Here is a 16,916-nt window from a genome sequence, read left to right as displayed (position 1 = left end):
AGCACTTGGCATTATAATGGGAGTGGAAACCATAGGCATTTGGATAAAGTCTCCATGTAACTTGCTTGTGCATTCAAGACCTGCTTGGCTGGTGAGATGGCTCAGTGGGTAAGAGCACCCGACTGCTCTTCCAAAGGTCCAGAGTTCAAATCCCAGCAACCACATGGTGGCTCACAACCATCCGTAACAAGATCTGGCGCCCTCTTCTGGAGTGTCTGAAGACAGCTACAGTATACTTACATATAATAAATAAATAAATCTTTAAAAAAAAAAAAAGACCTGCTTGGGCCCAATCATGTCTGTACCATTTTTATTTGATAATGGATTGCGGCTATGCACATTCTACTTCATGACTTGATGGATTAAATTAATACCCAGCTCATGGTGAGCAGCTCAGGTCACATGGTAATGTGGTGGCCCATTGTCAAATGTTCAGTTTTTACTGGGGTCCAATAGCAGGCCAAGAGCTCTCTTTCAAAGTTGTCCACAGATGATGGTAGAGCCTTGCTCCAAAATCCCAAAGGCTCCAAACAGTATCCCTCTCTGTCACTGACTCCTCAAGTACTATCAAGTCTGCTAGATCATATGATCCAAGTGGTAAAGCAGACTGCACAGCAGCCTGGACATGTTGAAGAGCCTTCTCCTTTTCTAGGCCCCACTCAAAGCTAGCAGCTTTTCAAGTCACTTGATAAACTGGCTGGAGTAACACCCAAGTGAGGAACATGTTGTCTTCAGAATCCAAACAGGCCCTCTAAACATGTTCCCCACCCCCCCTTGGCAGTAGGAAGAGCCAGGTACAATAACCTATCTCTCACTTTAGAAGGAATATCTATCTCTGCACGTCCTACACCACTGAAATCCCAAGAATTTGATTGAGATAGAAGGCCTTTGAATTTTGGTTTGATTTATTTTCTATCCTCTGATGCACATGTGTGTTACCAACAAGTCCAAAGTGGTTGCTACCACTTGCTCACTTGGTTGAATCAGCATAATGTCAGCAACATAGTGGACCAATGTGATATTTTGTGAAAGATTCAGGCCATCAAGATATTTTCTGAGTTACATCATTAGGCTCAAAAGTTAATAAAATGTTTGCAGTAAAACTGTAAAAGTATACTGCTGGCCTTGCCAACCAAAAGTAAATTACTTCTGGTGGTCCTTATGGACAGGTACTGAGAAAAGGGCATTTGCTAGATCAATAGCTGCATACCATGTACCAGGAGATGTGTTAATGTGTTAAAGTAAGAACACCACATCTGCACACCAGCTGCAATTGGAGTCACTACTTGGTTGAGTTTTCGATTGTCAGCTCTCATTCTTCATGATCCATGTGTCTTTTGTACTGGCCAAACAGGAGAGTTAAAGGGAGATGTGGTGACAACCACCAACCACCCTTGCATCCTTCAAGCCCTCGATGGTTTCTACAATTCCTCCAGGAATACAATACTGCTTTTGATTCACAATTTTCCCTGATAGAGGCAACTCTAAAGGCTTCCATTTAGCCTTTCCAACCATAGTAGATCACTCCATAGGTCAGGGAATCTAAGTATATCTGTCCCAGTTATACATTCTGAAACTGAGGAAATGACCACATGACGAGCATGGGAACTCACTGAACCTACTGTGAGCTGGACTTCAGTCAAAACTCTATAAATCACATGGCCCCCATAAACATGTAGTTTAACTGAAGGTCTGGATGTCTCATAGAGTCTCCCAGAAGCAGCATCAGTTCAGAACCAGTACCTAACAGACCCCAGAATATCTGATTGCTTCCCTTCCCCCAATGTATAGTACTATACCCTTTTAAAAGGCTGTGTGTCCCTCTGGGGAAGGACTAGAGAAAGGTTAACAGTAAAACTCAGGAATTTATCAAGGTCCTTCCACGGGGGGGGGGGGGGGGGGGGGACCTGGTTGTGGTTTCATTTAAGGGATTCTAGGTCTGCAAACTGGCAGAAATTGGTTCACAGCCCAAGATTCCCTTTGCTACCATCCATTTGTTTGAGAATTTTTCCACTTACACAGATCAAACAAAACATGCAGTAGGCTTCTTATCTATTTCATGCCTGGAAACACCATGCTTAATTAGCCCATACCAAAGGTCCATGTGAGTCATGCCACCAAAATCACTTTGTGCTGTGCTTATGGGTATAGCCATTCTGGACAGTGTTTAGGCAATTCAGTGCTGCCTCAGGGCCCCTGCTACTTTGGGGCCCAAATAAATTCGCTACATTCAATTCAACCAACTAAGCAGCAGCGTCTCGAACCCAAAGGTCTGACACAAGGAAAAGGGCAACAACAAAGCTCTTCTGATGTGCTGGTGCCCATCTGACAGAATTAGTGAAGGGCTGCCTTTCTGGCCTTCCCACTATGGACCATCAGGTTTTACACAGCATATCCACTTTAGCATTGTAGACTCCCTATGCCATGCATCCCTTCATCAACACTAAACCAAGGATATCAGGCATCTCCAGCTCCTTTTCAGTAGGCCATCTTTTGAGAAATATTTCAGCCAACCATTCAAGCAAAATCTTTGACATCTGTACAAGCTTACATATTAAACCTAGATTCTGCATTCAGTGGGCCTATATCAATAAACTCAGCCTGATTCGGTTTTATGTTCTCCTACACCCTTGAAATCTATTCCCACACATATTCTCCAGGCTTTGGCTTGGTTGAATTAGCAAACTCATTAAGCTCCTTAGTAGTGTAGTGAGTTTCCTCGTGGACTACACTTTCTTTCTTTTCATTTTCTTTTACTTCTTTTCCTTTCTGGACAAGGTTTCTCTGTGTAGCTTTGGCTGTCCTGGAACTCACTCTGTAGTTTAGGTTGGCCTCGAACTCACAGAGATCCTCCTGTCTCTGCCTCTCACGTGCTGGGATTGAAGGCTTGTACCAGCATGCCCAGCTTACTCCATAGGTCAGGGAATCTAAGTATATCTGTCCCAGTTATACATTCTGAAACTGAGGAAATAACCAACCCTCTAAGAGCCTGCATAGCCTTGAGTCTGGTTGTAGGTCTAGAGACAGCTATTGGTGGGCCCTGAGGATCATTAGTAGTGTCTAGCATTTCCTTCAGGGAAAGTGAAGGATTGATTTCCTCAGTCAGCAGTGGTAGAGGACGGAGTACATCTACTGCAGGTGGAGAGACTATTCGTCAGGTGAGATTAAACTCGGATCTGAGGGTTCAAAGTTCTCAGTTTCAATAGGGTTCTCCCACACATAGCCATCTCAAATTATAGTATCCCATTCCCTAACCAGTAAGTGCCCTTAGCTTAACTGTTGATACCTTCCAAACTAGGACCTGAATTTTTGCTGTAATTCAGCCAACTCCATAGGTAAGGCTTTTGTTTGATTTTCCACAACTGAGTTCTGTGGCTCCAGGGAAGAAGATACACTCACAATTTTAATCCAGCAGAGACAGGAAGATCTCTGTGAGACTGAGGCCAGTCTGGTCTACAGAGTGAGTTCCAGGATGGCCAGGGCTACACAGAGAAACCCTGTCTCAAAAAACAAACAAACAAAAACGTATTCAAAAAAATTAGATAAACTCTGTCTCAAAAACATATGTGTATATATATATGTATATAATTTATTAACTATATATGGTCTTATATATACATATATATAACCTAAAAACTTTTCAACCATTACAGCAGAAATATAAGATCTTGCAAGTTTTACAGAGAAGACTTTGGGGGGCAACCTTGTACCAATTCTCAAACACACTGTGTAAGGTGAGCACTGGGTCAACCACAGACTGTAATATATTGTGTTTCAGATACTAGACAGGACTTGCTTTCTTACGGTACTTCTCTGTTTCCCTTCTAGCGGAGAAGAAAGAGAGGATAAGGGAGTCATCATCCAGGAGCTGGAGGTAGGAGGAAAATGAAGCAACTTCACTCCTGAAGTTGAGGATGAATCACACCCAGACTTCTTTTTGTTGGTGGTGGTAGTGGTTGTTTTGTTGAGACAGGGTTTCTCTGTATAGCCCTGGCTCTCCTGGTACTCACTCTGTAGACCAGGCTGGGCTCTAACTCAGAAATCCGCCTGCCTCTGAGTGATGGGCTTAAAAGCATGTGCCAGCCGGATGGTAGTGGCACACGCCTTTGATCCCAGCACTCGGGAGGCAGAGGCAGGCGGATTCCTGAGTTCGAGGCCAGCCTGGTCTACAGAGTGAGTTCCAAGAGAGCCAAGGCTACACAGAGAAACCCTGTCTCGAAAAACCAAAAAAAAAAAAAAAAGCATGTGCCACCACTGCCGAGCTTCAGACGCAGACTTCTATTATTTCCTACAAACCAAGTCACAAACCCCACCTGATAAATTGGTATCTCCATGCAAAGAAGCCACGATTTTTCCAGGAAAATTTAAAGCCCATGTCCTTTTTCAATTCTCACTAAAGTATGAGTGCCTTTGAGACCCGTTGTTGTTTCCACTGGGGTTCCCAGACAGGGCAGCTCTGTTGTGGCAGTTGGCACAAAGAAGCTTCCGGAGACTGCTGCCTGCCAGGGCTCCAGGAATGCCACCACCCCAACCACCGCCTGGCGTTTGACGTTCAGGAAACTGGGCAGTAAATACATTGACAAGTGCCTGTGTCTTCATTTTAATTGGAAACATTTGCCATCATTTTGTTCCAAGTTCATGTTCATTCCTTTTCTACACAGCTCTGCTGTTAGAGATTTCCAGAAAGAAGGCTGAGCAGGGAGAGAGCTTTGTAAACTGGTGAAAGAAAGCATTGGGCTAGCAGTTGGGGTTCTGGGGGCCTGGCCCCGTATTAAAGTCTGTTCTTTCACCTGTGAAAAGAGGTTAATCCGTTTCCAAGATTATGGTGTGGATTTCAAATAGATGTGTCCAATGCTGGGTACACATATAGGTTAGAAAACATTTGCATACATTTATGTGCATATTAAAGTTTGCAAACTGCTCTTTTGTTTGTTTGGCTTGGTTTTAACTTATTTTGGACACGGGGGTCTCACTATATATTCCTGCCTGGCCTGAAACTTGTGTAGATAAGTCTTGCTTTGAACTTTCAGAGATCCTTCTGCCACTGCCACCCAAGTCTGGGATTATAGGTTTGAGCCTCTACTATCGGTCCTTTGTGTGCATTTGTGTGTGTGTGAGAGTGTGTGTGTGTTTCATTTTTGCAGTGAGTTCTTTTATCCTAGGCTGGTGTGTATAGCTGAGGATGTCCTTGAATTTCTGATCCTCCTGCCTGGAATTAGAGGTGTATGTTATCACACACACACACACACACACACACACACATACATCTGGTTTATACAGTGCTGGAATTAAACCCAGGACTTCATGCATACTAAGTAATGACTCTGCCATCCATCTAAGTTGCATCTCAACTCTTTTGTTTATTTGTTTTGTTTTGCTTTTTTTTTTTTGATTTTTAATATTTTTATTACATATTTTCCTCAATTACATTTCCAATGCTATCCCAAAAGTCCCCCATAGCGCCCCCCACTTCCCTACCCACCCATTCCCATTCTTTTGGCCCTGGCATTCCCCTATATTGGGGCATATAAAGTTTGCAAGTCCAATGGGCCTCTCTTTCCATTGATGGCCGACTAGGCCATCTTTCGATACATATGCAGCTAGAGACAAGAGCTCCGGGGTTCTGGTTAGTACATCATGTTGTTCCAACAATAGGGTTGCAGATCCCTTTAGCTCCTTGGGTACTTTCTCCAGCTCCTCCATTGGGGGCCCTGTGATACATCCAATAGCTGACTGTGAACATCCACTCCTGTGTTTGCTAGGCCCCGGCATCGTCTCACAAGAGACAGCTATATTTGGGTCCTTTCAGCAAAATTGTTTTGCTTTTTTATTGTTTGTTGTTTTGAGATAGGATTTCTTTGTGTGTCACCCTGGCTGCCCTGTAAATCACTCTGTAGACTAGGCTGGTGTGAAATTCACAGAAATCTGCCTGCCTCAGCCTCCCAAGTGCTGGGATTAAAGGCATATGCTACCACTGCCCAGCTTCCAATTCTTTTCTTCTTTTATTTTTGTTTACTTATTTTACATGTATGGGTACTTTGCCTGCATATATATCTTTGTACCCCATGTATATCAGATGTCTAAAAAGGCCAAAAAGTGGGTATTGAATCCCTTGGGACTAGAGTTACAGATGGTTGTGAGCCACCACATAGGTGTTGGGAATTGAACTCTGACCCTCTGGAAAAGCAGTCAGTGCTCTGAACCATCTCTCCAGCCTCTTTTCTTGGTTTTTGAAACAAGCTCTTGTTTGGTAGTAACCCTTGATAGACTGTTGCTTGTCATGAAGCCCAGACATACCTGGAACTAATGGCAATCCTCCTGCTTCAGCTTTCCAAGTGCTGGAAACATGTCTGGGTCCAAAGTATTTAAAAAAATTTTTTGAGACAAGATCTCATTTTGATCCTCAGGTTGGCCCTGAATTCATACTCCTCCTCCTGCCTTAGCCTCCCTCGTGTGATTACAAGCATGTGCCACCAGACCTAGCAGTAAATACTTTTTATGTTTTCTTTTCATTTTATTTATTCATATTATATGTGTAGATGTTTTACCTACATGCATGTCTGTGTACCATATGCCAAGTGCTTGTGGAAGGCAGAAGAGGATGTTGGGTCCTCGGAACTAGAGTTCCTGGTTTTGAGCAGCCATGTGGGTGCTGAAATCAAATCAGAGTCCTCTAGTAGAACAGCCCTTGCCACTGAGCCATCTCTAGTGAGGATTCTAGAGTCTTGATTTCTTTAAAAACAACAGGAATATTATAAGAATGTGCTTTCATTTTAATCCCAGGTGTAGGGATGTGGCGCTGCTTCAGACTGACCACAAAGCCGACCATGATCTGCCTCCTGCTCTAGCAGAAGTGTGGTTTTGTTAGCTGCAGATGGTGTGGTGTTTGGAATTTTGGGAACTCTTCAGAGGGTATTTAATGCTGAGCCCCATCGGTAGGGTTGATGGTTGTCGGTCCTTTAGGGAGGGTGGCTGTGCTTTATTAGTGGTCGTGCTCAAGAAGACACAAGGGGAAAGAAATTAGATTCAGGGGTCACTCTCCCTCTCCCTCTCTCCCCTCTCTCCTTCTTTCTCTCCTATCTAGTGATGCTCGGGGAAACCAGGGGGGATAAAGAGTAGGAAAAAGAAGAAGAAGAACCCACAGAGTAGCAGAGAAGCTACAGCCATGTCTGAATCCCTACGTGTTCTCATCCATTCCTTATTAGTTTCAGGGACAAAATATTAATCATTCTGTTTTATTCGTTTTGAAAATATGAACTGAGAAGTAATGTAGTCTAATTATCCAAAATACCAGTTCTAGAAGCTGTAAAAATGCCTACGAAAACATGAGTGCCTGAGTTCAGATCCAAAGCAGCCATAACAGCTGAGCTCAGCACTGAAACCCCAGTGCTACGGCAGCAGAGACATTGGATCCCTGGAGCTCACCAAACCATGGGCTCAGCATCAGTGAGCAACCCTGTCTCCAAAACTAAAGTAGAGGGATGGGGAAGACATCCAGTGTTGATCTATGGGCCCCTTTATATGTGCACACAGGTTCATATGGACACATGCACATACCCACAGAACACACGTGTACACCAAAAAAATGCCATCGTAGTAGATAGTAGCTACCATTGTAAGCAATACATGGTGCTAGTATGGCAGATACAACAACAAATGACAGTTTGTTTCCTGGAGACCAAACTTGAGGAAAACGAAGCCTACAAAAGTAAAATTACAAAAGTTGGAACCAAAACTCAGAATGTTTTCCATAGAAAATAAGTGGGCTTGGGCTAGGGACTTAGTTCAGTGGAGAACACGTGCGCGACACACAAGCCCATGGGTTCAGTCACAGTACCCACTTCTCCCTAAAAAAGGTCATAGAAAAAAACCTTAAATGCATCAATTAATGTGTGTGTGTGTGTGTGTGTGTGTGTGCGCGCACGCGCATGCGCACATGCTTATGCACCACAACTCATATGTGGAAGTCAAAGGACAGCTTGTAAGAATTGGTTCTCTCCTACCATATGGGTTTCAAAGATTAAACTCAGACTCTCAAACCCAGTAACGGACTTTTCTCCACTGAGCCAGCCTGCAGTCCAAGCAGTGATTTTATAATGCCAAATTATTTCGACTCCTCAAGATTAATTATGGACTAATTAACAGTTAAAGCAAGACTTTTTGACTTGAGCAAAAGCAGAGTAACTATATGCCAATAAGTATTGTCAGTATCGTTTACTCATCTCATGTTAAGGGCCTGTGTGCTCTGTTCCGTTCCTCGGGATGCAAACAATATTGTTGAATAGAGGCTCTGATAAAGCAGGTGGGTCGAGTGCTTCCCGCACCTTCCTTACCGTCTCTCAGCAGGGAAAATGGACCATGGATGTGGGATTCAGTGCAAGGCCTTGGGCTAAGTGTCTCAAGTTTGAGATAACAAATCATTGCTGCAGGGACAGCTCTCTGCAGGGCTGTACCTTCAAGGTAGAGCAGGTAGGATTTGGACGTGTGCTGGTGAAAGGACGCATTTCAAGCAGAAGGAACAGCAAAAATTCTTGAAGTGGAGGAGCAGAAGCAATGATCGGGAACCAGCGGTGGTTCAGTTTCACTGGAACTGAGGTGTGTGAGGCTCCCGCATGGGTCAGCAGGTAAAGGTGCTGCCTGCCAAGCCTGACATCGTGGGTTAGATTCCTAGGAACCACATGGTGGGATGCGAGGACTTCCGAAGGCTGCCCTCTGTAGCATGTGTGTGCCCCACCTCCACGTGTAGGGGCCTGTGTGCACACACTCATTTTATTTTATCACTGTGTTTTTATATGTCTGGGTGTTTTTGCCTGTGTGTGTCTGTGCACTATGCACACCTGGGCCTATGGAGGCCAGAAGAGGTGTTGTGTCCTCCACTAGAGTTAGAGATGGTTGTGAGCCACCATGTGGGTGCTGGGAATTGAAACTGGATCCTGTGAAAGATTAGTCACTGCTCTTAACCACTGAGTCATCTCTCCAGCCCCACCTATTTTTGTCTCTTTGTTTTTGAGACAGTGATCTCTCTTTTTAGTGATCCCTCCAGCCCCTCTCAAACTTTTTTAATTGAAAAAATTATATACATATGGATATAGTGGCTGATGTCCATAGTGGTGGATCTCTGTGAGCTGGAGGCCCACCTTGTCTACATAGTGAGTTGCAGGCCAGCCAGGGCGATGCAGTGAGACCCTGACTCAAAACAACAACAACAATAAGCAATAACTAACAGAATATAGGTGTTTGGGGCTGGAGAGATGGCTCAGAGGTTAAGAGCACTGACTGCTCTTCCAGAGGTCCTGAGTTCAATTCCCAGCAATCACATGGTGGCTCACAACCATCTATAGTGTGACCTGATGCCCTCTTCTGGTGTGTCTGAAGACAGCGACAGTGAACTCACATACATTAAATAAATAAATAAATCTTTAGGGCCAGGCGTGGTGGCACATGCCTTTAATCCCAGCACTTGGGAGGCAGAGGCAGGCGGATTTCTGAGTTTGAGGCCAGCCTGGTCTACAGAGTGAGTTCCAGGACAGCCAGGGCTACACAGAGAAACCCTGTCTTGATAAATAAATAAATAAATAAATAAATAAATAAATAAATCTAAAAGAAAGAAAGGAAGAAAGGAAGGAAGAAAGATGAGCTTTAAGAGTATTAAAATGATTTTAAATCTCTTTCAGGATTCTATCCGTGCAGTCTTGGCAAACATGGACAGCCTGCAGCCCTTTGTTACAGAACACTTCATTGTATTTCCCTGTATCCTTTCTTTCCTGGTCCTTTCCCACCCCTCTCTGAGAAAAGTGGAGTTTGAGGTTTAAGTTAGTTCCCGTCTGCTGTGGCCCAGGCTGGTCCACCATCCACCTTCCACATGCTAGGTTACAAGTGTAACCCTATGTAAAACACCATGCTTGTGAGATAGCTAGCCATGGCTGGTCTCACTCGGTAGCCATGGCTGTCCTTGGTACGTTGTCAAGGGTAGCATGAAGTCCACAGTAATCTTCCTGCTCAGTCTCCTGAGTGTATGCAACACCACCCCTGAATTTTCCTAGCTCTCCATGACACTACAGATTCAGATGGAAGCAGTGAGACCAAGGCTGTTTGGATGGTAGGCAGAGAAGGAGAGCTGGTGTCTCAGCCTTCACATAGTGACCGGACGCATGCTCGTCTCCTCCCTCAGTACCTTAGCACCATCCTCAGATAAAAGCAAGTGGGAGAGAGTTTCCCACCTGAAGTTTAAACATGGAGAAAGCACCCTGACCCCCTACCCATTTGTTTTTACTTTGTATATAGAGATGAAATGGTTTGCTGAAGACCTGCCTTGCGGTGAGTAGTGATGGGAAAGAGGGAGTTGACGGGCAGGGCTGTGAGCTGACCACCATGTAGCTGTCTGCCCAGCTGGGCTCTAAGCACACAGGACAGAGCCCTGGAGCATTTCCTTCAAGCTTAGTCCAGCACCCTGTGCATTAGGCACCATGCTATGTTATTTAATCTGCCCGCATCTCCTCCATTGTTAATGGTGAAGAGACAACTCATTTGTGGGAATACCTAGTGCATCTGGAGAGTAATTGCTCAGAGCCAGACACCCATGTAAACATTTAACTTCATTTTTGTTTGTGAGACGGGCACAAGAGCCTGAGTTTGAATCCCTGTTGCCTATGGCCACATACATGTACCTGTAACTCTGACCTTTGGCCAGGGAGGAGGGTGGTGGGTGTGCAGTTGGCAGAGATGGGCAGATTCTAGGAGCGCAGTGGTGGCTCAGTGCTGGCTGAGGTCCTGGTTTAGTGAGAGAGATACCGCCTCAAGGGAAAGAGATGGAGAGCAGAGGGCACCAGTTTGTCAGGTAGGAAACCGAATCCTCCTTTGAAGTACAACTTGAGTCAACTCCACTTCAGCGTAGGGGTAACAGTTGTTTTGGAGCAAGGTAAGGCAGAAGCTCAGTCGCTGGTTGTTCAGGAAAGTTGTACCAGGCGAAAAAGGAAAGGGCTCGGGCAGAAGGTTTATCTCAAGCCAGCTCTCAGAAATAAATAAAGTCCAGAAACGCAGGTAAAACAGTCTTGCTCCATTATGATGTTCAAACTTCCCATTACAGGAAAACCAGCAGATGGTGTTCCTCTTGAGTTGGTAAGTTTTGCTTTTTCTATACAGAAATGAGAAGTGTCTCTCTCAGCTCAGCAGTGCTGCTCTTGTCTCTTCTGCCTTTGTCCCTCAGGTCCCACTGACTAAATATGAGACCACGCGTCTCCCTTCATCTAGATTTCAGGGGCAATGTCTCTGGCAGAAGTGGAGATGTTGTGAGTGGTCTTTGGCAGGCAGTCCTCTGGGCTGGACCCTCTAAACTGTGAGCCACTCTAGCAGAAGAGGGGTGCCGGGAGTCTGGTTTCCTCTCTGTAGGTCCTAGCTGAGAAGGAAGCAGAAGAAGCCACAATGAGGAAATGGAAACGGAAACTCCTGGAGGAGCCCAGCTCCCCTAGCAGGCCGGGGCCACACAGGTCAGTGGTGGAGAGAGCTTTGCCACCTATTGCTGTTTGTTGAGTCTGCCCTTGAGCAGGGCCTGATCTGGAGGAGTCTTCAGTACCTTGCCCACCCTAGGGCCAAACTGAGGAAAGGAAGTAAGTCGGTATTTTCTATTTCATTTGAACAGTCTCTCAGCAAAGTAAGGTTGTTCTGTTCCTCGAGTTAGAGGTGGAACTGGAGTGGAGCTTGACCGAGTGCTCACCTAATGGGTGTGAGGCCCCCCCCCGGCATTAGAAAAGAAAAGTACAAAGGCTAGGAGAGCACCGTCATCTCTGTAGCCCCGAACTCAACATGGTGAGTGAGCACGTGTGGTACTATGCAATAGAAACCACAAACACAGCAACTCTCAGTGCTACACAGAAACAGGAGGCTGAAGAGAGAGCTGTGTTGGTGAAGTGCTTGCCATGCAGGCCTGAGGGCCTGAGCCCATGGGGCTGCCAGGCATGGTGGCAAGGGCTTATAGCTGCAGTGCTGGAGAGATGCAGGCAAGTGGACTCATCGGGCTCACTGGATAGCCAGCTTAGCCTACTTAGCAAGCTCCAGGCCAGTAAAAGACTCTGTCTCAAATAAAAAGGTGGACAGTACTTTGAGAGACAGCACTAGAGGTTGAACTTTGCCCTTCACATGGGTATGCACATGTGTGCATTCATACCCCGATACTTGCATACCTGTACATACATGATATATACATGCAAAGGACTTTGAAAAAATGAAAGTGAATAGAATAGAATTTGTTTTATCCCATGAACAATTGGCTAAAATGTAAATGTGTACAAGATACTGTCTGTGTGGTGGTACACTCGAAATCTCAGCATTCAGGAGGCAGAAGTGTAGAATCACTCACTGTAAGAGGCCAGTCAGGGAAGCCGGGCGTGGTGGCATGCGCCTTTAATTCCAGCACTCGAGAGGCAGAGGCAGGCGGATTTCTGAGTTCGAGGCCAGCCTGGTCTACAAAGTGAGTTCCAGGACAGCCAAAGCTATACAGAGAAACCCTGTCTCAAAAAAACCAACCAACAAACAAAAAATAACAAAACAAAAAAAACCCTTGTCTTAAAAACAAATGTAGTGTGCATGAATTGTTAGAGGGAATGTAAGCACATCCCAACATGCCGAAGTTGCTGCTGCAGAGGCTACTTGTGTTTCTTTGATCCTCTGTCAGTGGAAAAATTAGTCACAAAGACAATCTAGTCATTCTTGCCATCCCTGGGAGGCCACCTGGAATAATCCAAGGTGTGGTTTGCTTCCAGCCCAAGACACTTTCATGTCAGTGAAGGTAGGTTCCAAAGGGCTGACTCTGCTTTCTGGATGGACATACAGTGACAGGTAGGGAATGTGGAATGTGATCACATTTGAGGTGTAAAACTTGGTTTTATCTTATTTAACTGATTTTCCTACAGAGATGAGGCCCTATATCTCCCCTGGGTTTTGATGTACAACTGAACATTTCATAGTCTGATACCTCTTTCCATCACATTTACTGTGTCTCAAACATACCTTTAAGTGTCTCCGATTGAAATTCTATTGTGAATTAAAGCAACCAAAGAAAACCTTGCCACACAATTTACCCTGCCAGCCAGGAGTTGTATAAAAATAGCCAACTTGCTGAGATACCCATTTGGGCTACATTTGCTTGAAAGTGGTGACGCTGCCACAGCAGTGACATTTTCTGGGCTTTCCTCCTCCCCTTCAGGGCCAAGATGGAGACTTCTAGTGAAGCTTCCAGCAATAAGAAGCCTCTGAAGGAGAGCAAGAGGGTAAGCATCAAGATGGGAGCTTTGAGCTCTGACGGCTCCTTCTCTGTTACAGGCTGGGCTCCTGTTACATGCTCTGCTTGGTCCTTGCTGCACACTGAAATGACTGTACTCATTCTTGGGTTTCATTCTCTGTAGAATGACATTCAACTATTCTGCACTTGTCACTGTCCCCAAAGTAGTTGTATAATGAACACACGTGTGGATCTTTTCATGTTGACAGTCTTCTCAACTTAACTGCTCGTGTTTTATAATTTAAAAATAGGTCTGAATTGAATGGGTGTGAGATCCAATGTAAAATCTTCACTGTAGAAAAGTTTTTGCCTTCATCTACATTGGCATTTGAGTCTGGGCATGTCATGTTTTAGCAGGTGAGGTGGACATGTATCAACACTAGACGTTGGTGGGAGTGGAGGTGCACACCTGTAACTCTAGCACTCTGGCCATGGCAGCAAGATGGCTAGAGTGAGAGGCCTGCCTAACTACACTGTAGGTTTCAGGTCAGCGGGGCTGTGGAGTGAGACTGGAGGTGGGGGTGCTGTGAAGTGATGTCTTCAGGACCCAACGGTCAGTGCATTCATAACCTCACAGCAGCCAAGGTGAGCTGAATTAAACCCAGACAAGATCTAGGCAGTTATCATCCCTTCATGGAAGGGGAAGGGCACTTAAGCTCAAGCCCTAACTAAGGTGCTGGCAGATCATGAACTGCTTGGGGAAGAGAAGTCATTTTATGCCAGGGTGTAGCCACTGGTAAGCTGCCATGACCTAGTGAATAACCCACACTCATACACATGCAGATAACTCTATGTTGTGGGTCCAGAAAGCAGGGGTGGGGGACAAGGAGGTCAATGTAGCATTGACACGGATAGAATGCTGAAAGGTGTATTTTTAAATTACTTTGTAAAAGAATTCAGGAAGCTGGTCATCATGGTGGCCCATGCTTTCATCTCAGCATTTAGGAGTCAAAGGCAGGATCTGAGTTTTCTGATTTATAGTCAGCCTGTACTCTATAGAGAGTTCCAAGGCCAGCCAGGGCCTCATAGTAAGACCTTGTCTCTAAAATAAACAGAGGGTTGAGAGATGGCTCAGCAGTTAGGAGCATTCACTGCTCTTGCAGAAGACCTGAGTTCAGTTTCCAGTATCCATGTTGGGCAGCTCACAACTGCCTGTAACTCCAGCTCCAGAGGGTCCAGTACCCTATTCTGGACTCTGTGAGCACCTGCGTGCACACACACACACACACACACACACACACACACACACACACACACACAGATGGCTCATTTGTCAAAGGAACCTACTGCCAAGTCTGATGACGTGACTTCCATCCCCAGGACCCACAATGTGGAAAAAAAGATCTGACCAACCTGAGATATTCAGACTTCTATGCGCATGCCATGACGGAAGCACACCCTCATGTAGGCATATTTTTCGTAGCCTACTTTAATAAGGGTTCAACCTCCCCTCTAGCCCAGCACCCACAGAGGTAGTGGGAAAGAAAGGTTGTTAGGATACGGGGAAAGGAAGTTCACTTGTTTAGAAATAGTTCTTTGGGGTGATTCCAATCTTTGTTGTTCTCAGTGCAGTGCACTAGCAAACAGCACACACTAACCAGTCCACCCAGCAGACCCACCCCACACATGGACTGCAAGGGCCCAGGCCCACGGAAGTGGCAAGACGCTACAGGGACCTCAGGAGAAGTTCTTTGATAAGTTTCTCTCTATGAAGTCACCACAGGCAAAGCTCAGCAATGCAGTGTCAGGCGAATCAAGGCATGCATGTCGTCAGTGAAGACTAGTGGGGCGAAGCCAAGTGAGCAGTGCTTGAGCTCCCACTGTCTGTGGGGTCAGACTTGTGTCCTTTCAGGTGGCTGCCTCAGCAAACATCATTCTAACCTAACCGAGTCTCCAAAGAAACCAGAAATTCCCACTTCACCCTCATGCACCTCACATCCCTACATCCACATAAATATGTAGTTAATCCTGGGCATGATTGCCTGTGCCCTTAATTCTAACACTTGGGAGGCAGAGGCAGGCAGATCACTGTGAGTTCAAGGCCCGACAGAGCTACATAGACTCTGCCCCTATTGCCTGAAATTTAAAAAGTAGCTAAAAGGTTGAAGAGATGGGTCAGTGGTTAAGATCATTACTGCTCGTCAGCTGTGCTGAACATTAAGGACAGGCAGCTCACAACTGCCAGTAACACCAGCTCCAGAGAGCTTCCCTGCCCACAGAGACCTCTGTCTCCTGTGGGTACTGCTCACACACGCACATGCACGCATGCACACACGCACACACACACACACACACACACGTAATTCAAAGTAAAATAAATTCTTTAAGATATAAAAGAGAGAGAGAGAGAGAACTAACAAAGCCTCCAAAACAGGGCCAGGCTGTCACAGCGATGTGACTTTACTTGATTGATTTGATGGTTTGTTTCTTCATTTAAATGTTCACATACTGGCCATTTTAGCCAGGCAATGGTGGTGCATGACTTTAATCCCAGCACTCAGGGGGGCAGAGCTACATAGAGAAACTCTGTCTCAGCCCCATCTCCCCCCACCAAAAGAAAGTGGCACACATTATTTCCTCCCCTTTTAAATATCTTGTAACTATTATATATAACTATATAAAAATATAGATATTTTTAAAATTTTTTCTTTGTGTCTCCAAAGTAGTTCTGACCCTAAGTTCCGGCTACTAACAGCCCCCACCTTGGACTTCCCAGGACCCACAACATAGTCAGTGAAGAAGCAAAGAAGTACCGTATGCATTTGTGTTTAGTATGTGCCAAGTACTCGGGCTGTCGAGCCTCTAAAGCCCCCAGGAATGTCAGGCCAGGCAATCAGATAGCTGTGTGCCTCCAGGAAGCACAGGCTACCTAGAGAACATAAAGAGGTCATGAGGGGAAAGTCCCCTGGGAAAGCTGAGGCCCTTGAAGAGCCCAGGCCAAGAGAGAATTCAACACTTTTTATGCCTGGAGGCCAATGCATCAGGAACTCAGTGCTGGGAATTGTTATTGGACAGATTAACAGGGACTAGACACTGATAGGCCTTAAGCCCACCAGGATCTCGGGAATTACCTAAAACCTTTTGGAGTAAAGAACTAAAACAACTTCACTTCTAATCTCTTGTCACATGTTTAAGACATGTTGTGTGCCTGGACACCCAACACACATGTAAAACCGGACTGCTTATTTCCAGGAGTTTATCAAGTACTTGACTGTGCCCTTGGGAATATAGACTTCTGCCTCTGAGAACAGGGTTAGAAGATGGAGTTTTGTGTCAGCCCCACAGCACACGGAGTGGTTTTGAGCCAGGAGCTGTTTCCTCTGCACTCCCAGCCTCTGGAAGTCAAGAGAACTGAGAAAGTACAAGAGGGGTACATGAAGCTTTGGAGAACAAAGTGCTCTACAAGCAAGATAATTGCTACAAAGGAGCATTCCCCTCGCACTACCCTCCTTACCTTCCTATTCTTAGTTTGACACATCATCTCCTGCAAGAACAGTACCCAGAGCTTCTTACTCAACATAATTACCTTTTCATCTCAGCTCTGGGCTTAGAGAAAAGCTGAGCAAAACGAGCATGTTTATTGATTTTGACTCGACGCCCAAAGACAGCCTCCATCACAGACCCTGTTCCCAGGCAAAGG

General features: G+C 45.4%; 1 protein-coding gene across 1 annotated transcript in view; it reads left to right on the top strand.

Moving 5' to 3' along the window:
* Majin (membrane anchored junction protein) overlaps nucleotides 1-16,916 on the top strand; it is a 39,406-nt gene that overhangs the window by 17,137 nt on the left and 5,353 nt on the right. The window contains exons 3-8 of the mRNA XM_021152160.2: nucleotides 3,829-3,874; nucleotides 9,675-9,750; nucleotides 10,192-10,317; nucleotides 11,087-11,118; nucleotides 11,389-11,486; nucleotides 13,202-13,265. Coding sequence (XP_021007819.1) covers nucleotides 3,829-3,874; nucleotides 9,675-9,750; nucleotides 10,192-10,317; nucleotides 11,087-11,118; nucleotides 11,389-11,486; nucleotides 13,202-13,265 — 442 coding nt within the window. The remainder of the gene's footprint in view (nucleotides 1-3,828; nucleotides 3,875-9,674; nucleotides 9,751-10,191; nucleotides 10,318-11,086; nucleotides 11,119-11,388; nucleotides 11,487-13,201; nucleotides 13,266-16,916) is intronic.

The sequence above is a fragment of the Mus caroli genome, unplaced genomic scaffold (assembly GCF_978045245.1).
Source record: "Mus caroli unplaced genomic scaffold, Mus_caroli_1 scaffold_20, whole genome shotgun sequence".
Lineage (NCBI taxonomy): Eukaryota > Metazoa > Chordata > Mammalia > Rodentia > Muridae > Mus > Mus caroli.
The sequence above is the reverse complement of the archived record's forward strand: the minus strand, read 5'-3'. Positions and strand labels throughout refer to the sequence as shown.